General features: G+C 40.7%; 1 protein-coding gene across 1 annotated transcript in view; it reads left to right on the top strand.

The window, feature by feature from the left end:
• LOC124287900 (calcium/calmodulin-dependent protein kinase type 1-like) overlaps nt 1-23,269 on the top strand; it is an 89,051-nt gene that overhangs the window by 64,150 nt on the left and 1,632 nt on the right. The window contains exons 3-9 of the mRNA XM_046724390.1: nt 10,659-10,733; nt 14,694-14,832; nt 16,361-16,484; nt 20,351-20,426; nt 22,144-22,256; nt 22,593-22,671; nt 22,959-23,046. Of these exons, the coding sequence (XP_046580346.1) occupies nt 10,659-10,733; nt 14,694-14,832; nt 16,361-16,484; nt 20,351-20,426; nt 22,144-22,256; nt 22,593-22,671; nt 22,959-23,046 (694 nt within the window). The remainder of the gene's footprint in view (nt 1-10,658; nt 10,734-14,693; nt 14,833-16,360; nt 16,485-20,350; nt 20,427-22,143; nt 22,257-22,592; nt 22,672-22,958; nt 23,047-23,269) is intronic.

Here is a 23,269-nt window from a genome sequence, read left to right as displayed (position 1 = left end):
TCAGTGAACGGTGCGACAGAAGGGTGAGGTATGAAGAAGACAGACAATGTAGAAATGAGTTGGTGGAGGTATGAAGAGGCAGATCAGTGGATGGAAGTGACAGTTGGGGAGGTAAGAAGAGACAGATCAGTAATGTAGAAGTGACAGTTGAGGTATGAAGAAGATCAGGAGTTGGAGAAGCGATAGTTGGGTGAGGTATGAAGAGGCAGATCAGTGATGTAGAAGTGACAGTTGGAGGTGAAGAGGCGAGAATGTAGTGAAGAAGGACAGATGGGCGAGGTATGAAGAGTAGATCAGTAATGTAGAAGTGACAGTTGGGTGAGGTATGAAGAGCAAGTGGTCAGTGAATGTAGAAGTGACAGTTGGGAGGTATGAAGAGGCAGATCAGTGATGTAGAAGTGACAGTTGGGTGAGGTATGAAGAGACAGATCAGTGATGTAGAAGTGACAGTTGGGTGAGAGTATGAAGAGATGCAGATCAGTAATGTAGAAGTGACAGTTGGGTGAGGTATGAAGATGCAGATCAGTAATGTAGAAGTGACAGTTGGGTGAGGTATGAAGAAGCAGATCAGTAATGTAGAAGTGACAGTTGGGTGAGGTATGAAGATGCAGATCAGTGATGTAGAAGTGACAGTTGGGTGAGGTATGAAGAGGCAGATCTTTGATGTAGAAGTGACAGTTGGGTGAGGTATGAAGAGACAGATCTTTGATGTAGAAGTGACAGTTGGGTGAGGTATGAAGATGCAGATCAGTAATGTAGAAGTGACAGTTGGTTGAGGTATGAAGAAGCAGATCAGTAATGTAGAAGTGACAGTTGGGTGAGGTATGAAGATGCAGATCAGTGATGTAGAAGTGACAGTTGGGTGAGGTATGAAGATGCAGATCAGTAATGTAGAAGTGACAGTTGGGTGAGGTATGAAGAGGCAGATCAGTGATGTAGAAGTGACAGTTGGGTGAGGTATGAAGAGACAGATCAGTAATGTAGAAGTGACAGTTGGGTGAAGTTTGAGGATGCAGATCAGTAATGTAGAAGTGACAGTTGGGTGAGGTATGAAGATGCAGATCAGTAATGTAGAAGTGACAGTTGGGTGAGGTATGAAGAGGCAGATCAGTGATGTAGAAGTGACAGTTGGGTGAGGTATGAAGATGCAGATCAGTGATGTAGAAGTGACAGTTGGGTGAGGTATGAAGAGACAGATCAGTAATGTAGAAGTGACAGTTGGGTGAGGTATGAAGAGACAGATTAGTAATGTAGAAGTGACAGTTGGGTGAGGTATGAAGATGCAGATCAGTGATGTAGAAGTGACAGTTGGGTGAGGTATGAAGAGACAGATCAGTGATGTAGAAGTGACAGTTGGGTGAGGTATGAAGAGAGCAGATCAGTAATGTAGAAGTGACAGTTGGGTGAGGTATGAAGATGCAGATCAGTAATGTAGAAGTGACAGTTGGGTGAGGTATGAAGAGGCAGATCAGTAATGTAGAAGTGACAGTTGGGTGAGGTATGAAGATGCAGATCAGTGATGTAGAAGTGACAGTTGGGTGAGGTATGAAGAGGCAGATCTTTGATGTAGAAGTGACAGTTGGGTGAGGTATGAAGAGACAGATCTTTGATGTAGAAGTGACAGTTGGGTGAGGTATGAAGATGCAGATCAGTGATGTAGAAGTGACAGTTGGTTGAGGTATGAAGAAGCAGATCAGTAATGTAGAAGTGACAGTTGGGTGAGGTATGAAGATGCAGATCAGTGATGTAGAAGTGACAGTTGGGTGAGGTATGAAGATGCAGATCAGTAATGTAGAAGTGACAGTTGGGTGAGGTATGAAGATGCAGATTAGTAATGTAGAAGTGACAATTGGGTGAGGTATGAAGAGACAGATCAGTGATGTAGAAGTGACAGTAGGGTGAGGTATGAAGAGGCAGATCAGTGATGTAGAAGTGACAGTTGGGTGAGGTATGAAGAGACAGATCTTTGATGTAGAAGTGACAGTTGGGTGAGGTATGAAGAGACAGATCAGTGATGTAGAAGTGACAGTTGGGTGAGGTATGAAGAGGCAGATCAGTAATGTAGAAGTAACAGTTGGGTGAGGTATGAAGATGCAGATCAGTAATGTAGAAGTGACAGTTGGGTGAGGTATGAAGATGCAGATCAGTAATGTAGAAGTGACAGTTGGATGAGGTATGAAGAGGCAGATCAGTGATGTAGAAGTGACAGTTGGGTGAGGTATGAAGAGGCAGATCAGTGATGTAGAAGTGACAGTTGGGTGAGGTATGAAGAGACAGATCTTTGATGTAGAAGTGACAGTTGGGTGAGGTATGAAGATGCAGATCAGTAATGTAGAAGTGACAGTTGGGTGAGGTATGAAGAGGCAGATCAGTAATGTAGAAGTGACAGTTGGGTGAGGTATGAAGAGACAGATCTGTGATGTAGAAGTGACAGTTGGGTGAGGTATGAAGATGCAGATCAGTGATGTAGAAGTGACAGTTGGATGAGGTATGAAGATGCAGATCAGTAATTTAGAAGTGACAGTTGGGTGAGGTATGAAGAGGCAGATCAGTGATATGGACATAATGGGTGAGTCGGTTGGAGCTTGCTGTGGACTACTCCACATCCTCCACAACTTGTCTTCATGGTAAGAACGGTTGATCAAACAAGACTATTGATTAGAATCACCACTTTAGCAATGTCATTTTCTCAAGCGAAAAGTTTCGAAATTTGGACTTAAAAAGCCTTGAGACATAAATATTTCTTTCAAATGTCAAGGTGACATTATGAAACATGTTTACTCATGCATAGGTGTGTCCTTGCAGATAGCTTGAAATACATCTTGTTACAAATTTCAAGGTGTTAATGTGTGCAGTAGTTTGCAGATGTCTATTAAATATGATGAGATAATGTTTGTGAAACTTAGAGTTGACTGATATTCCTAATTATAAGTGCAAATAGTTTGTAGAGGAATTACATGTTAACTAGGTACACCTTCCATGCTGATATTACAGACAGATACATGGACAAACATCAGTTTCTCGGGCAGCAAGCATGTCCGTCTGCAGGAAGTCTTGCTGAGGGCAGTGCCCACTCTCATTGTTACTTCTTTCTGTTTTGATGTTACAAACAACCAACCATTTTCACCTGTTTCAGTTAAGGAACATCTGTCCAACTATCACCAGTGTGTATACAGAGAATTTCCATTCCGGAAATCTTCTATCCATTGTCTGTCCATTAAGATTGTCTTGTAAACAAAACCCCGGGAACTGATGACACACCAGAGCATTCCCAGCATCTTGAGATTTATTCATGGCTGCAAGCATACAATCTTTTTGTGTTTTTTCGCAAAGAAAAACATAATTCAAATTATAAAGTCTGTAAGTTATTTTTATATGGTTAGATCAATAACAATGGGATTCAGGTTCGTTCATGCCAGTGACAAGAAGAAGAACAATAACAGCTATATAAATAACAGTTTGAATATCTTTATGGACCTTTTGTCCTCAGAACCCAAGAGACCGCCTCTGAGGTGTAGTGGTTATATAGTATCTGCCTGGAGAGTGGAAGGTCGCGGGTTTGATCCCCGGACGCGTCATACCAAAAGACTTTCAAATATGGTACTTGTTGGTCCCTGCCTGGCGTTCGCAGTTAATGGATACAACAAGGACTGGTCAGCTCGGAGTCAGTATAATAGGTCTGAGTTGGGTCTTCATGCTTAACTGCGGCATGGTTTCTTAGTGAGCTTGCACTATAAAACCAGCTTAAGTCTGGGCTAGTACAAGCAGCCACACATACACACGCATGCACGTCGTCATAAGAGCGAAATAATCGCATAATAATAAACCCTATTTCATGTCACCTCACCTCAGAACCCAAGAGAGGTAACATTTTAAAATGTCTGTGACCACCAGGGTTCTACTTCAAGGAGCAGTTGTATCTGTTGGGGGGAGCCAGTCTCAGGTTAACTTTGAAGGTGTTAAATATCTCCCTGTGATCAGCCTGACCCAAGCATCAGCCCCAGGACACACTACTCATATTTTATGTGTAAAACTGTCATGCTAGATATTTATGTGATGGATGTAGAAAAAATCAATAAAACTTGCAAGCAAGAGAAATTGAAGAGTGAAAGTGATGGTCGTCCTGCCACTTGTCTTGATGATCATGATGATGCTTTCTCTCCTTAGCTGTCAGAGCCAGGCTAGATCTATGGACACTGTGAAGGGCTTTGTAAGCAAATGTCACCCCACTGTCTTTATATATCAAATCTGGGAATTAGAGGTTAGTCCATTCCTCAGCGCTTCTTCACTACTTGCAATGACTGTAGTATTGATTGACGCTGTATAGTTGGGGATTTATGGCTTGTCAGTCTACACAGGATCATACAATGTCTATCAGATTTGTTACTGGCTGCCTATAGAAATGGAGGATTAATTGTTGGAGGCGATTTGTTTATGATATATGAGGAAAGCAGACAGTTGTAAGTGCTGGGACTGGTGATACAGGGTGCACAGAAGGAGGGTTATTGGCTGTGCTGGAGGAGATGGGATAGGAATGATAACAGTTGAAAACCTGCTTGTGAGTCAGTCAGAATTGCTGGAGCTGTTGTGACAGTAGATTGTACATCACTGTGTCTGGATCAGGCAAACTAGTATTGGGTAGCAGAAGTTACGATTCACATCGTCTCTGTACAACACCCAGGAGAATACAATGAAAAATGAATCCAACTCAGGTCTGGAATGGTTTGGCAGGTCAATATTGCTCTGAGCTCTAGCCTGAAATTTAGGTGTTGTTAGGGGACTTATATATATAAAAGATGATGAAGGGATCTGCATGGTTTACCATCATTGTACCAACTGTATCCAGCCATTTTACTGCAGTGTATCCAACCTCTTTATTTGAAACATATCCAGTCTCTGTTTTATTGAAGAGTGTCCGAGGAAGAAACTTGAGTATAAATGACTACAATCTGTCTTAGTCTGTTTGACAGTCCCTGAAATCTCTCATCTCACCGGGGCTCCTTTTCAATTTAAGAGGAATTATTTGTTTTTATCAAAATTATATAAATTCAGAAACTAAGCATTAGTGTAAATTTGACTAATTATACATGATTTGTAAGCCAGAGTCTCGGCACCTCAGCAACTGTTGGGTCAACTCTGTAAGGTTATGGCCACTTAGAGGTCACGTTAAGAAGCATGACATCTGGATTAATTTATGAAATTATGATTATTTCATAAAATATTATAGATTGTTATTAATGTAAATTCAAAGTCACTAACTCAACAGGTTGCTTTCAAGGGCAATAATTCCTTTAAAAAAACATGTGAATAGTTTCCTCCATGAAGTTTGTATGTTATCAACTTCTAATTTGTTATGGCCATAGTTTGCAAGAAGGAATGGCCTTGAAGATCAAGGACACTTTGTGGAAATTGGACTTCTGTGTTCATAATACCTTAAGTATTGATGATTGGAATTTGAAGAAATATCACATGCATGATCTTGATGCCTGGAAGAGCTCTATCACCATATTATTGAAGTACCTTGTACTGCGTGTGACATGCACTCCACTGAAAAACAGTTAGTGAAGCCCTGATTTTCTCATGCCATGACACTGAGTTAATCTGATGGGTATGTATCACAACACACAGACAATGCAAACACCATTCCAGCAGAATATTCATCATTTCGTAGTTGTAAATATGAAATATAAACAGTGAGGATATCATACAGCTTGCAGCTAGCACAGTGTGCGCAGTGACTGTGTGTCTATAGAATCAAGACAACCTGAACATTTTTTACAATTTCAAAAGTACTGAATAATCTGTTAAGTAGAATTCTTTATGTTCAATGGTTACTGATTAGTAGCGTTTGGTTTAAATAAATATTCAAACTATATTGGCTGCAGATTGATCACAGAGATTAGGGTTCAGTTCGCCAAATCCCAAAAGCAATGCAAACAAGACATCGCTGAAACATGTTAAATAATTTACTGTAATTATGCATAAAAAGTCCTGAAGTTTATACACATTTAAATGTGTAGGACAGCAACTTTATTGACCTACAAGTATCCTGTTGGTCATCATCGTTTCACTTGTTCATGTATTCATGAAGTTGTGGTGTGCATCTTTCACCAACCCATCTTTTACAGTTGAAAGTAATTGCTATGCTGTGTTTTCTGCTCGCATTAAAGAAGACATCAAGAGGTGCATTATGCAGCTCCAGTTGTTAACTAGGATACTGATATCTGGCCCTCGGGATTTGGTTTTCCTTTGATGACTACACTGTCATCAGTGATGTGTGGCTGGGTGCTCCCTCCGGACCACACTTCATGAGATGATCCCTCAGCTTCACCTACACAATAACACCAAGTCCACAGCCCTATCAACATTGATTATCTTGTCCAACATGTGGATGGTGTAATGTGGTGCGAGAATGGTGTAGTGTGGTGCGAGAATGGCGTGTAAGAATGGTGTAGTCAGACATGAGAAATTTCCACGAATCCACAGATTTCTGGGATTTTTGTTTCATTTTGAATGTTTTTGAGATTGATGTAATTCTGCAATAAAATGTGGTTCAAGGATGGTGTAATGTGGTGCAAGGATGGTGTAATGTGGTTCAAAGATGGTGTAATGTGGTAATGTGGTTCAAGGATGGTGTAATGTGGTGCAAGGATGGTGTAGTGTGGTTCAAGGATGGTGTAATGTGGTTCAAGAATGGTGTAGTGTGGTTCAAGGATGGTGTAGTGTAATGTGGTTCAAGGATGGTGTAGTGTGGTTCAAGGATGGTGTAGTGTGGTTCAAGGATGGTGTAATGTGGTTCAAGGATGGTGTAATGTGGTACAAGGATGGTGTAATGTGGGAATGTGGTTCAAGGATGGTGTAGTGTGGTTCAAGGATGATGGTGTAGTGTGGTTCAAGGATGGTGTAATGTGGTTCAAGGATGGTGTAGTGTGGTTCAAGGATGGTGTTGTGTGGTTCAAGGATGTGTAGTGTGGTTCAAGGATGGTGTAATGTGGTTCAAGTATGGTGTAGTATGGATCAAGGATTGTGTAATGTGGTTCAAGAATGGTGTAATGTGGTTCAAGGATGGTATAGTGTGATTCAAGGATGGTGTCATGTGGTGCAAGGATGGTGTAGTGTGGTTCAAAGATGGTGTAGTCTGGTTCAAGGATGATGTAGTCTGGTTCAAGGATGGTGTAGTCTGGTTCAAGGATGGTGTAGTGTGGTGCAAGGATGGTGTAGTATGGTGCAAGGATGGTGTAGTGTGGTTCAAGGATGGTGTAATGTATTGGTAGTCCCAGACAGGTGTTGTGTGAAAATGGTGTAGTCTTGTGCGTTTTGTAAAGTATTAGCTGTAAGGAATTACAGACATTCTTTCCGAGGGCATTAATGTCATAGATCACAAGTGGCTCCAGGAATGATAAACCACAATCATCGTAGTTTTGAGTAGGTTCTTACCATTCTTCCCCATAATCAAATTAGTTCAAATGTTTCTAGACCACATTACTAACTACCTTAAAACTTCCTAGCGGCTGTAAAATCAAACTAATAGTACAAGGCACAACGGTGCTTGACTTGGCTCCTGTCTATTTAAACTAGAGCGAGTGAGTGAGTTTAGTTTTACGCCACACTCAGCAATATTCCAGCTATATGGCCGCAGTATGTAAATAATCGAGTCTGGACCAGACAATCCAGTGATCAACAACATGAGTATCGATCTGCGCAATTGGGAACCAATGACATGTGTCAACCAAGTCAGCGAGCCTGACCACCCGATCCCGTTTATCACCTCTTACGACAAGCATGGGTTACTGAAGATCGATATTCTAACCTGGACCTTCAGGGGTCAGTTAAAACAAAAGATGTCAGCACTTTATGTCAATATGTAAGGTTTTATTTACAAAATTATAATATGCATGTTGTAAAGTTACTTTCATTTCAATTCAAGTCTTTTTCCATGCTCATGCATTTCACAGTTCAACAAATCTTATGCATGTTGCCAAAAGAACAAAGTAGCGGGGAAAGTAACATTTCCAAACTTCCCACAAGACCTAAGGACCAGTGAGTGGACAATAATTAGTGGTTGTGTCTGAACTTCACTGGTCCAAAATAACATTTGTAGATTTACGTAACTATCAATGCAAAATTCACTGGCCACCTGGACCACTGCAAACTTATCATTTAGTAGTCCTAATAAATTGTTACTAGCCAGGGACCTCAGGACCAGCGTAAATTTCGTACACTGAGTAGAATTCAAAAATAAACCTGTTTTCACTATCCAAAATTACTTTTAAATGTAGGCTTCAGTCCAAAATCTGCTAATTTTTTCCAATTGTTTCCATTTTTACAACCTACATAATCAGTTGTAGTTATTAAAACTACATGTGGACTTGTACCTTGTACAAATCACCTGCAGTAACTTTGCTTGCCTGGTTTTATGATTGTACACTTATACAAAATAATGTAAAATATAATAATTTGTTGCTTTTTATGCATTGTGTTTTCAAATGTGAGTAAACAGTTTTAGAAGTCAACATCTTCAAGTGTAAGAATGTCATTTGAAGTTGGTGACATGTTTTGACATAAATGTATCAGTGGATCAGCTGCCTATGTTGAAGTTTCGAACTTAAAAGAATGCCATACACCCAGAGCATCACTGGATGGTACTTGAATAGACCTGGGCCCACTTGCACAGAGCAGTCTTAGTTACAATCAATCTTAGGGCCTTACAATCAACTTTACAATCAACATACAATTGCCCTAATCCACTTGCACAAAGCCGATCTTAACGCGATTGTAAGACCGCATGGATTTAAGATCGCGATCTTAGCTAAGATCGCACTCTTCAACGGTGGAGGTGCGAATTTCTTAAACTACGACTCCTGTCTACAGTTGTCTGCAAGTGCGCATAGCATACTGCGCAAATAGAGAGTGATACTGGTCCCTGCACACAATACATACCTCCCTCAATCGCACTTTGCAGAATTTTCATGACAAACATTCCAAGAAATCTTGAAGGAAACGATTACGTGGACGATAGCATATATTTTTCTACATTTTAACTGTCTTGATTTATGAATTGAGAATGTGATATTTCAACCACGGAAATACCTACCCATGTTTTATGAAAATATTGAACTGAGAAAAATACATTCATAAATTTGGGTCTAGATTTAGTGACTTAATAATTATGAAAATTATAATAATATATCTAATATCGACAATATTTACTTATGATATAACACCTAAATGCATGATTTGCCACTGGTTGTCAATGAGACATTGTTTAATGCACAGCTGTTTTTTTCCTTTTGTTTTTGTGTGTGTAAAATCAAAATATACCCTAGAAGTATTGGTTTTCTCACAATATAACCAGAAAATGTAATATGGCTACAGAAGTGTTGTAAAGAATTCATGACAGGGAAATCTGAATATCAAATAATATATCGAGAGAGCAGTTGTTAAATACTCATTCACAGTATATTAATGATATGACCCTATTATGCTGATAAATATTTTTCTAAAAGTGAAATTAAAATTGAATCTTGATTTTGCACGCTTAACTTGATTACTTTAATGATTAACTAAGACAAAATCACTCCATCACCGAAAAGAAAATATCTTGAGCTCTGCGATTGGGCATGACAGACTCTACGGCAACGGCATAAGCCAGGGGAAACCACTCCCATCTTGCCCATAAACTAAAATTATCTGCTCTTGAGTTAATGAAAAGGTCACGGCCATTGTTAATCGCACGCTGACACCATTTGCTAGTATCCTTCCTTGATTATCAAAAGGTATGTTGTTTCACACTTATTCCAACATTGAATCGGTTGGGAATAGTACTTTGTGATATCGACTTCGATAGTTCTGTGGTTCACTACAGCAAATAACAATGTATCCGGCGTTAAATCGGTTGTGCATTCTCCGTGTTGTTGAAGTGTCGAGGCGAATCATACAGTACAGTTTTATGCAATATAAAAGCACGCTATCTCCAAACGTAAAGCTGATTATTTGCGTGAAACTTGAACACCATTTTGTCACAGACTACAATGATCTTAGCTCCTTACAATTGGTCTGGACCAATTGTAAGTTTCGATTGTAACTTACAACGATCTTAGCCTACAATCGCTTTGTGCAAGTCGATGGCGATTGTAGCCGAAGCCTAAGATCGCGATCTTAAGGATTTACAATAATTGTAGCGATAAGATCGTTCTGTGCAAGTGGGCCCTGGACTATGTACCAAGATGCAGTTGCTTACTTGGAATCAGCATCCTGAAATCTTTCATTTTTATTCTATATCAGCGTGTGGATGACACAAAGAAAGAATGAATGAAATGTATAATCAACCACTGAAAAGCCAAGTGATTTATTGAAAACTGAACTTTCCAAGAGCATTACAGCAAACAAATTTACAGCAAACGCTCTACTTGGCTTACCTATAGGTGACAGATACATATCCCCCTCCTTACCAGTGTGCTATAGTTTGAGGATGGGGATGATTCAAGATGTGATCTGCCCATTCTTTAGGTAGGCTGTATCTGTAGTCTCAGCTTTGATTTATCCATTGTGTATATCTCATGTAGAAGAGTTTTCTTTGTCAGGGATAAAATGAGTGCTGATTTAGTTGCTCCATCTAGATGTTATGTGTTCTTAAATCATTTTGTTGTGTATTTCAGACTGAACCACCCCAACATCGTACAGCTGGTGGATGTGTTTGATGACAAGACACATGTCTTCCTGGTGATGGAACTGTGAGTAGCTACTGGGTCACCAGTCATGGTGTGTTAGAATCACACGCATTGATCAGCTGCCACATGTTCAGGTCACAACATCCTCATATTCATTTCAACAGTGAGCCTGTCACAGAGCAGTAGAGTCAACCATGTCACAATAGAGTCCACCATGTCATATTCAGATCACAATTGAGTCAACCATGTCACATTTGGGTCACAGTAGAGTCCACCATGTCACATTTGGGTCAGTAGAATCAACCATGTCCCATTTGGGTCACAGTAGAGTGAACCATGTCACATTTGGGTCACAGTAGAGACAACAATGTAACGTTTGGGTCACAGTAGAGTCAATCATGTCACATTTGGGTCACATTAGAGTCAACCATGTCACATTTAGGTTGCAGTAGAGTGAACCATGTCACATTTGGGTCACAATTGAGTCAATAAAGTCACATTTGAGTCACAGAGTCAACCATGTCACATTTGGGTCACAATAGAGACAACAATGTCCCATTTGGGTCACGTTAGAGTCAACCATGTCACAGTAGAGTCAATCATGTCCCATTTGGGTCACAGTAGAGTCAACCATGTCCCATTTTGGTCATAGTAGAGTCAGCCATGTCACATTTGGTCACAATAGAGACAACAATGTCACATTTGGGTCACAGTAGAGTGAACCATGTCACATGTAGGTCACAGTAGAGTGAACCATGTCACATTTGGGTCACAATCGAGTCAACCATGTCACATTTAGGTCACAGTAGAGTGAACCATGTCACATTTGGGTCACAATATAGTCAACCATGTCTCATTTGGGTCACTGTAGACTCAACCATGTCATAGTAGAGTCAATCATGTCACAATTGGGGCACAGTTATGAGTCAACCATGTTACATTTGGGTCACAATAGAGTCAAACATGTCACATTTGGGTCACAGTAGAGTCAACCACAGTAGAGTTACTATCAACAACCACCATGCCATTTTGTACTGGTAGTGCTTTGTGGCATATGGCTATTGAGTGAGTGAGTGAGTTTAGTTTTATGCCACATTCCAGCAGTATTCCAGCTGTCAGTCTGTAAATATTTGAGTCTGGGCCAGACAATCCAGTGATCAACAGCATGAGCATTGATCTATAGCTATTGAAGAGATTCCTGATAGAAATGCGTTCAAATGTAGACAAATAATTCATCCTGAACACTGGGATATTTTGAGGAAGTGTCATGTTGTTGACAAATTACTGTGGCTCTCAGATTGACACAACAGTACTTACCAGGAGATATGCACAGGGTAGTTCCCAGAAGGTGGTTGTGAATGGCTGAACCTCAGCCTCTGATGAGGTATTTTCAGTTACTTGGCCTTTTCAGAGACATCACTAACAATTTGTAACAGAATCCCGCCCCCACCCTCTCGACTTTGGCTTCATTCTATCATAGAGTTTCATGATCCCTCATATTCCCAGCTTAGACCTTGGCTTGGAGACAGATAGATGCCAGTCCTCATCCCTTCAGCCTAGTTCCCTTTGTGCAACAATAAGAAGATGGAGAGACAAGTAGCTGATCAAGTACATCCTGAATAATTCTCCCTGATCTGTCTGCCCATGCTCCAAGGTCAGCGTCCCTCCATCTTCCTGCATTCTGCACTAGCAGACATATAAACACACCCCTGGAGGGCCCTTTATTCAAAATAGGCTCAAAGTGCGTCAAGCTGTAGTAACAGTGTCAGATTCAATTATTTCTAGGCAGCAGTGATATAGGTACAGTACTATGGTAAACAACATTCACTCAGTTGTATTAACACAGAACCTGGCTACAGACAACAAGCTGACAATGAGATATATCACGTGTGCTTGATACTGATTAAAGTGCAGGGGACCCACAGAGAGTTGAAATGAGTCCTGTGGGATCCATTTCATGGCTTGGTGATAAATGTGGAAAGAGGACTTATGTGAAATGATGCTGATTAAATCAGTGTTCTCCAATGATACAGGTCAAGCTGGGCTTGTCCTTGGCTGGTAATTACTGTTCTCTAGTGATGTTTGTGTGTGAGATTTGGTGCAACGGGTGTGCTGAAAGCCCTCTTGGTAGAAGCTGGTGTCAGACTGTCATTGTCTCTAACAGTACAAGCATTTTGTGGAGCGATGGGGTAGCCTTGTGGTTAAAGTGTTCGATCGTCACGCCGAAGACCCGAGTTTGATTCCCCTAATGGGTACAATATGTGAAGCCCATTTCTGGTGTTCCCCGCTGTGATATTGCTGGAATAATGCTAAAATGCAACGTAAAACTAAAACTCACTCACTCACTCATGAGCATTTTGTACATTAAGTTAACCTTTTATTAAACTAACAGATAACAGATGAAGAATAAAAGCTAAGAGTCTTTCGGAAATGAGAAAAATAATAATTGGTATATAGATTTCCTATTTGCCAGAAATACAGCCATGTTTTGGCAAGCATACTTCTAGTGTTACACTGTTATGTGTTTGTGAAGAATCAGATGCCAATTAAGTAGATTATCTCCCTTCGGAAGATCAGGTGTTTTGAAGATACCCAGCAAAGATCAATACAGTAATGAGCCAACATTGTTCTTCATTGACCACAGCATGGTAGATACACTGAGGACATCAGCTTGCGTGTCCTGTTTCTGAAACATCAAGTAAACATGTGGAGATTGTTTATGATGATATTGAATGTAAGGATTATGTTTATTGGAATTCAGAATAAAAAGACCAAGTGAACAGACACAGTAACATATTTCAAACAGGACCAAGCTAATAGACACAGTAACATATTTCAGACAGGACCAAGTTAACAGACACAGTAACATATTTCAAACAGGACCAAGCTAATAGACACAGTAACATATTTCAAACAGGACAGACACAGTAACATATTTCAAACAGGACCAAGCTAATAGACACAGTAACATATTTCAGACAGGACCAAGTTAACAGACACAGTAACATATTTCAAACAGGACCAAGTTAACCGACACAGTAACATATTTCAAACAGGACCAAGCTAACAGACACAGTAACATATTTCAAACAGGACCAAGTGAACAGACACAGTAACATATTTCAAACAGGACCAAGCTAATAGACACAGTAACATATTTCAGACAGGACCAAGTGAACAGACACAGTAACATATTTCAAACAGGACCAAGCTAATAGACACAGTAACATATTTCAGACAGGACCAAGCTAACCGACACAGTAACATATTTCAGACAGGACCAAGTTAACAGACACAGTAACATATTTCAAACAGGACCAAGCTAACAGACACAGTAACATATTTCAAACAGGACCAAGTGAACAGACACAGTAACATATTTCAAACAGGACCAAGTTAACAGACACAGTAACATATTTCAGACAGGACCAAGTTAACCGACACAGTAACATATTTCAAACAGGACCAAGTTAACAGACACAGTAACATATTTCAAACAGGACCAAGTTAACAGACACAGTAACATATTTCAGACAGGACCATTAGTTAACAGACACAGTAACATATTTCAGACAGGACCATTAGTTAACAGACACAGTAACATATTTCAGACAGGACCAAGTTAACCGACACAGTAACATATTTCAGACAGGACCATTAGTTAACAGACACAGTAACATATTTCAGACAGGACCATTAGTTAACAGACACAGTAACATATTTCAAACAGGACCAAGCTAACAGACACAGTAACATATTTCAGACAGGACCAAGTTAACAGACACAGTAACATATTTCAGACAGGACCATTAGTTAACAGACACAGTAACATATTTCAGACAGGACCATTAGTTAACAGACACAGTAACATATTTCAAACAGACTGTCCAGGGTTGTATTATAGCTAAGATCTGATAAATACAGGTAACACAGGTTCTGGAATGTTGTTTGTTGTTTTGGTAGAATGCTTGAACAACTTTGAAAGATGTGGGAGAGGTTGAACTGATGGCTTGGTGTTTTCAGTGTCACTGGTGGGGAGCTGTTTGACAGAATCGTGGAGAAAGGAAGCTATACAGAGAAGGATGCCAGTAACTTGATAAAGCAGGTGCTGGCTGCAGTTGACTACATGCACACAAAGGGGGTTGTACATAGAGACTTGAAGGTAGGTACAACATACAGTGTCTGCGCAGTAATGTCTGTATCTATCTGCGCAATGGATGGATACTGAAAGTAGGTGTTGCTGCCACACTGTTGAGTATGAAAATTAGAAACCAGCATTCTTGTGTATGAACGAAGACAAGAAATGAGCAAAATATGCTCTCTTCCGTTCCAAGAGCCATCATGATCAGATCTTGTAGCATCAACATGTGAATTTTTTTCATGCGTTTGATGAGATAAACATTTTATCGGGCAACATTGTATGAATGTTAAGTGGAAAGTAATACCGTATATAACCGTCTATAAGCCGAATTTTGAGGACCCCAAAAATATGTCTGTAGAAGGGGGTCGTCTTATCTATGAGATACAATTTCACGGAAATATTTTTTAGCTCGCCAGTGCCCTGCCAGGACGATGTTACAGGTTACCGGTACATCTGCCAGGATGTTTGCCACGATTACAGCATTTATGTTGTGAATGATGAATAAAATACATATTAACCTGTACGTTTTCATTATTTCAACTACAGTTTTTTCACTATAAATGTAAATTATATAATCAACACTAAGGTTATACGGACCCTCATGAACGTGGTAAGTTGTATGCATATGGAATGGGGTAAAATAAGCAAGCCATTTAAACTCACACATGTTTTGCTGATGATACTGTAAACTAGCAGTCCATGGAAAACAAGGCGGTAATAAGCAAACCAGTATGTTGACATGTTATCGTCTAACTACAATATGTATGATATTTAGCGAAACAAAATATATTATCCATTTTCTGTCAACTACACTTCATGTCGATGCGTGAGTAGACGCAATATGATTGTGAATTCTTTGAATAAAGTGGACCAAAGTTATAATTATTGGTAACCGCCAGTTGTCTGTGGTCTGTGCTTGCCGCGATTAGGACCCCATCACTGGGGGTCGGCTTATGCACGAAACATACCATTATGACACTGATTTTAAGGGTCAAGTTTGGGTTCGGCTTATCTATGGGGTCGGCTTATAGATGGTAATTTGGGTTTACCAGCTGAAACCAGTGTGAATATATTCATTACACATTATACAGAGCAGAAATATAGCTTTTCCCATTTGTATTTTCATGTCAGATGTAAGTGTTACATGGTTAGATTGAAGGATAGACGACAGATGATGAGCCACTGTGTTACTTTCAATCTGATTATTGTCCAATGTCCAATGTGATAACTTAGCCAATGGCTGGAATCAAGTGATCATACATGTGTGTAAATGTTGAGCTGAACCCTACTAGATGATGACTTGATTTAGTTTCCAGCCTCTGTTTAGACTGAGTAAGATGAAGGTAAATTTGACAATAGTTACAGCAGCACGTTTACACATGCACACACAAGAATATCATGGAAAGGTTGTGTTGCCATGCACCCTGTATGTCATCTCCTAATGACTACACTGCTCAACATTCCCCAAGACCATAAGTTTGGTCAAGAGAGTCACTGAACTGTCTCTAGGTGATGCACAGTTAGTTATGCTTATGATATTGTTTTTCAGCCAGAGAATTTGTTGTACTACAGCCATGATGAAGATTCGAAAATCATGATCAGTGACTTTGGGTTGTCAAAGGTGGAGGGTACCGGCATTATGGAGACAGCATGTGGCACACCAGGATATGTGGGTAAGTCATGGTGCTTTGGAAAACATCATGTGTAGCGAACGCCTGTAGACAAGTGGCACATGCAGCTCGAGGACAGGTGTACCATTCATCCTAATGAAGGAATCAGCACATATTGCTGGAGAATAGGTGTCCTCATCATCCCAATAAGGAAAGGTGGCACATATTGCTGGAGAATAGGTGTCCTCATCATCCCAATAAGGAAAGGTGGCATATATTGCTGGAGAATAGGTGTCCTCATCATCCCAATAAGGAAAGGTGGCACATATTGCTGGAGAATAGGTGTCCTCATCATCCCAATAAGGAAAGGTGGCATATATTGCTGGAGAATAGGTGTCCTCATCATCCCAATAAGGAAAGGTGGCACATATTGCTGGAGAATAGGTGTCCTCTTCAACCCAATAAGGAAAGGTGGCATATATTGCTGGAGAATAGGTGTCCTCTTCAACCCAATAAGGAAAGGTGGCATATATTGCTGGAGAATAGGTGTCCTCTTCATCCCAATAAGGAAAGGTGGCATATATTGCTGGAGAATAGGTGTCCTCTTCATCCCAATAAGGAAAGGTGGCATATATTGCTGGAGAATAGGTGTCCTCTTCATCCCAATAAGGAAAGGTGGCATATATTGCTGGAGAATAGGTGTCCTATTCATCCCAGTATAGAAACGTGGCATTTTTAGGCAGAGGGTAGGTGTCCTATTTCATCCCAGTATAGAAAGGTGGCACTTGTAGTGGGAGGGTAGGTATCCCATTCATCTAAGTAAACTTGACACACCTTCAATCTATGACTAAGTTGTTGCTGCCAAATATGCTGTGGTGAGTCATCAGGAACATTTGACCTTGGCCCTCTGCTTAACCAGTTAGGCCTGTATCTTGTGATCCGATATCATAAACCCAAAATATTCAGATGAGTTGAGCCATATTGCTATTTTTTTATCATTTCATCTTCATTTGGCCTGGGGTCCATAAAATCCTAAAAATCTTACTGTAAGAAAATGATGATTGCTTGATAACACAGACCTATCATTCAGTATGTATAGAACATTGGCCTTTCTCATTCTAATATGTAGATTTTGTTGTTTCATATCGGAATATGCCAAAAGTGACATATGAAACAACTGTGGACTAGCAGAGAGGTGCTCAGTAACATTTGTGGAACCTTTCTGTTAGAGTTAGACACAAACGTGTCAGCTACATATACGTTGCACATGTTTGTAGGAATGTTTAGTTATTGTATTGTATTGTGTACAGATTATGATAAAGTATTGAAGTAATCAGAGCCACACTCTGTGGCCTACTGCCCTTTGTCCTTGTTTTGTCCTGTCCCCAGCAGGTTGTTGCTCAGCCTGTTGGTAGCCACTCCCTGGAGACCAGGGTCAGACTAGGCCCCCTACAGTATATGCTGGTCATAGTGACAGATTGGACTACCTGACTCTGGTTCAATGGAGGTCAGCACACCTGGGGTGGGGCAGTCCTTAGAATTCATCACTGATTTGTCTGGTCCAGACTGCCAGTATGAACCACTGTCTGTGTGTAGGGTGATTGTTGACTGCCAGTATGAACCATTGTCTGTGTGTAAGGTGATTGTTGACTGCCAGTATGACCTCTGTCTGTGTGTAAGGTGATTGTTGACTGCCAGTATGAACCGCTGTCTGTGTTTAAAGTGATTGTTGACTGCCAGTATGAACCACTCTGTGTATAAAGTGATTGTTGACTGCCTGTATGAACCACTCTGTGTATAAGGTGATTGTTGACTGCCAGTATGAACCACTATCTGTGTGTAAGGTGATTGTTGACTGCCTGTATGAACCACTATCTGTGTGTAAGGTGATTGTTGACTGCCTGTATGAACCTCTGTCTGTGTGTAAGGTGATTGTTGACTGCCAGTATGAACCTCTGTCTGTGTGTAAGGTGATTGTTGACTACCAGTATGAACCACTATCTGTGTAAGGTGATTGTTGACTGCCTGTATGAACCATTGTCTGTGTGTAAGGTGATTGTTGACTGCCAGTATGAACCACTATCTGTGTGTAAGGTGATTGTTGACTGCCTGTATGAACCATTGTCTGTGTGTAAGGTGATTGTTGACTGCCAGTATGTATGAACTGCCAGTATGAACCACTGTCTGTGTGTAAGGTGATTGTTGACTGCCAGTATGAACCACTATCTGTGTGTAAGGTGATTGTTGACTGCCAGTATGAACCACTATCTGTGTGTAAGGTGATTGTTGACTGCCTGTATGAACCACTCTGTGTATAAGGTGATTGTTGACTGCCAGTATGGACCACTATCTGTGTGTAAGGTGATTGTTGACTGCCAGTATGAACCACTATCTGTGTAAGGTGATTGTTGACTGCCAGTATGAACCTCTGTCTGTGTGTAAGGTGATTGTTGACTGCCTGTATGAACCATTGTCTGTGTGTAAGGTGATTGTTGACTACCAGTATGAACCACTATCTGTGTAAGGTGATTGTTGACTGCCAGTATGAACCTCTGTCTGTGTGTAAGGTGATTGTTGACTGCCAGTATGAACCTCTGTCTGTGTGTAAGGTGATTGTTGACTGCCAGTATGAACCTCTGTCTGTGTGTAAGGTGATTGTTGACTGCCTGTATGAACCATTGTCTGTGTGTAAGGTGATTGTTGACTGCCAGTATGAACCTCTGTCTGTGTGTAAGGTGATTGTTGACTGCCAGTATGAACCTCTGTCTGTGTGTAAGGTGATTGTTGACTGCCAGTATGAACCACTATCTGTGTGTAAGGTGATTGTTGACTGCCAGTATGAACCACTATCTGTGTGTAAGGTGATTGTTGACTGCCTGTATGAACCACTCTGTGTGTAAGGTGATTGTTGACTGCCAGTATGAACCACTATCTGTGTGGTGATTGTGATTGTTGACTGCCAGTATGAACCACTATCTGTGTGTAAGGTGATTGTTGACTGCCAGTATGAACCACTATCTGTGTGTAAGGTGATTGTTGACTGCCAGTATGACCTCTGTCTGTGTGTAAGGTGATTGTTGACTGCCAGTATGAACCATTGTCTGTGTGTAAGGTGATTGTTGACTACCTGTATGAACCACTATCTGTGTGTAAGGTGATTGTTGACTGCCTGTATGAACCACTGTCTGTGTAAGGTGATTGTTGACTGCCAGTATGAACCACTGTATGTGTGTAAGGTGATTGTTGACTGCCAGTATGAACCATTGTCTGTGTCCCAGGTGGTGGCTGTGCATGCAGCCAGCCAGTATGAACCACTCTGTGTATAAGGTGATTGTTGACTACCAGTATGGACCACTATCTGTGTGTAAGGTGATTGTTGACTGCCAGTCTGAACCTCTGTCTGTGTGTAAGGTGATTGTTGACTGCCAGTCTGAACCTCTGTCTGTGTGTAAGGTGATTGTTGACTGCCAGTCTGAACCTCTGTCTGTGTGTAAGGTGATTGTTGACTGCCAGTCTGAACCTCTGTCTGTGTGTAAGGTGATTGTTGACTGCCAGTATGAACCTCTGTCTGTGTTTAAGGTGATTGTTGACTGACTGTATGAACCACTGTCTGTGTCCCAGGTGGTGGCTGTGCATGCAGCCAGCCAGTATGAACCACTGTCTGTCTGTAATTTGATTGCTGACTGACTGTATGAACCAGTGTCTCCACCATGGTGGTGGATGTGCATGGAGGCTGCCTGTATGAACCACTGTCTGTGTCCCAGGTACTGGTTGTTTATTCAGATTGCCTATATGAACTAGTGTTGCGGTTGTGCATTCCTGTAATGAACCCACGGTGCTCGGCTTTGTTCCCAACACACCCTGCATGGGGTGTGATACTGCATTGATTTTTACTTGTGTGTTTATCTCCTGATGTTCTTTGTTTGCAGCCCCTGAAGTGCTGGCCCAGCAGCCGTATGGGAAGGAGGTGGACTGCTGGTCTATAGGTGTCATAGCCTACATACTGTACGTCACGTAAATCTCTCTACCTCACATACCATAGTGTAGTATGCCACAAGTTTGCTGTTCTGAAATTTAACATTAAAATTGTATTTCTTTGATAACAAGTGTCACATGTCTAGCGTGACGGTTTCAACAATTTCAGATTTCTTATATATATGTAAATTTTGTGTTGTCAGTTATGCTTATTCATCATGATGATGACATTTGACAAGTTGACAGACATTAACTGATGTCATTGACAGCATGAGGATGTTAATGTATCAGTTTACATTTTATATGTGGTCAATATCTGTTTGTGTGAATCTGAAAAAAATCAATAGAGACCTAGTACTTCCTTTTAAAGATATGCAGAAAGATAATATTTTCATCCTCAGACCTTTACCGCCTCCGTGGTGTAGTGGTTAGAGCGTCCGCCCGGAGAGCGGAAGGTCGCGGGTTCGATCCCCGACCGCGTCATACCAAAAGAAGTTAAAATATGGTACTTGTTGGTCCCTGCCTGGCGTTCGCCATTAATGGATACAACAAGGACTGGTCGGCTTGGAGTCAGTGTAATGTGTCTGAGTGGAGTATTCATGCTTCACTGCAGCATGGTATCTCAGTGGGCTAGCACTATAAAACCAGCTTCAGTCTGGGCTAGTACAAGCAGCCGCACATACACATACACACGCATACACGTCGTCATATGAGCGAAATATTCTCAAGCACGACGTAAAACCTAATTTCACCTCACCTCACCTCCTCAGACCTTGTCCTCGATCAATATTGATTGTTTTTCAATATAGATGTTTTTCATGTCCATAATGAGTTCTATTGATCTCATATAAAGTCTATAATTACCTCCACCATGAAGTGGGAAATATAGGATGTTGTCCATCGCTTGTGTTGTTTATCCATCACGCTTTGTTTCCATAGGTTTGGAACCTCTTAATATTTTACTATAAAACTTTGGATATATCAAACAATGCTTAATTGTTCCCTTTTGAAGTTTGGGTATTTCTTACATCAATATTTGTGTTTCCATGGCAACAAACATGAACTTACACTAAAATTGTGTGGTACCTGTGTTACACCTGTGTTATGTAGGTTGGTACCTGTGTTACACCTGTATTACATAGGTTGGTACCTGTGTATACCTGTATGACGGATGTTGTTACCTGTGTTATGTCTGTGTACAGTTGGTGGTTACCTGGTTTAAGCATGTGTAGTTGGATGTTACCTGTGTTACACCTGTGTGAAGTAGTTTGTTACCTGTGTTACACCTGTGTGTAGTTGTTTGTTACCTGTGTTATGTCTGTGTGTAGGTGATTGTTACCTGTGCTACACCTGTTAGTTGTTACCTCTTTATACCTGTGTGAAGTAGGTTGTTACCTTTGTTACACCTGTGTGATGTAGGTTGTTATGTGTGTTATGTCTGTGTGTAGTTGGTTTCACCTGTGTTACACCTGTGAGATGTACCTGTGTTATGTCTGTGTGACATTAGTAGTTACCTGTTTACACCTGTTACACCCGTGTGATGTAGGTTGTTACCTGTGTTATGTCTGTGTGACATTAGTTGTTACCTGTTTACACCTGTGTTGCACCTGTATGGTGGAGGTTGTTACCTGTGTTATGTCTGTTTGACCATAGTTGTTATCTGTGTTACACCTGCATGATGTAGGTTGTTACCTGTGTGTTACACCTGTATGGCGGAGGTTGTTACCTGTGTTATGTCTATGTGCAGGCTCTGTGGCTACCCCCCATTCTATGATGAGAGTGATGCAGAGTTGTTCAAGCAGATCCTGAAGGCAGAGTACGAGTTTGACTCTCCGTACTGGGATGAGATATCTGAATCTGGTATGTAATTTTCTCAAACCTGTTGAGTAGACCACCTAGTGTTCATTCCTCAGAGGACTGTTTTTATCCCTTCACATTCAGTATTTCCAAAACCCACGTCTACTGTTCTATTGTGATAAGTTACTCAGATCTCCTATGATATCCAAATGTACAGAATATTTTTCACTGGTTCTTCAAAGTTCCATGCAGAGATTTAACTGATTTAAGTCACACACAGTCCAAACTATATGGCTTGAGAATTTCTAGATATTGGAATTTTGATTCCTGTAAGAATGATCTCCCCTTGAGTTGAACTGTTGTATTATACTGAAGGATTTGATCCCCATCTCGTTGCAGCCAAGAACTTCATTCGACACCTAATGTGTAAGGATGTCAAACAACGATTCACATGTAAGCAGGCAATGGATGATCCATGGTAAGCAGCTGCAGGCAATGCTGCCACTTGTTATAGTTCAGGATGGAAGTTGGGAAGTTGGACACAAGTAGTTGTAGGGATAACATGTATTTATCATTGTTGTGATTGTTATACAGATGATTAAAACTGCTTGCACTGAAATGTCATGGGTGTGTTCAGAAATGGTCATAACAAGGAGTCAGTTAAAACAGTTCTAGCAACACATTTCCTGGATAGCTTGATCAGTGATGTTATTAGACTATGTTGAATGTACTGTTATTTGATGAGAGGGATGTGATTCATGACAGGATTTCTGGTAATGCTGCCTTGGACAAGGACATCCACGCTTCTGTCAGCGCTCAGATCAAGAAGAACTTCGCTAAGACAAGATGGAGGGTCAGTATACAGATACACTGTAGTAAATTCTTCATAAGTCACACTCATCTCCATTATGACAAGTCACAGCTTGTTTACAGCCCTTTCTATGTGAGCAACAAGACTGTATTCATCTTTGTTGTCACTGATACCTGTGAACATCTTGGTGAGAGTTGGTCGTCACCAACCCATGTTTGTTTCAAGAGGTGATTGGATGGTCAGATTTGCTGACTTAGTTGACACA

The sequence above is a fragment of the Haliotis rubra genome, unplaced genomic scaffold (assembly GCF_003918875.1).
Source record: "Haliotis rubra isolate DU_JTF1 unplaced genomic scaffold, ASM391887v1 Scf111, whole genome shotgun sequence".
In the NCBI taxonomy this organism is placed as follows: Eukaryota; Metazoa; Mollusca; class Gastropoda; order Lepetellida; family Haliotidae; genus Haliotis; species Haliotis rubra.
The sequence above is the reverse complement of the archived record's forward strand: the minus strand, read 5'-3'. Positions and strand labels throughout refer to the sequence as shown.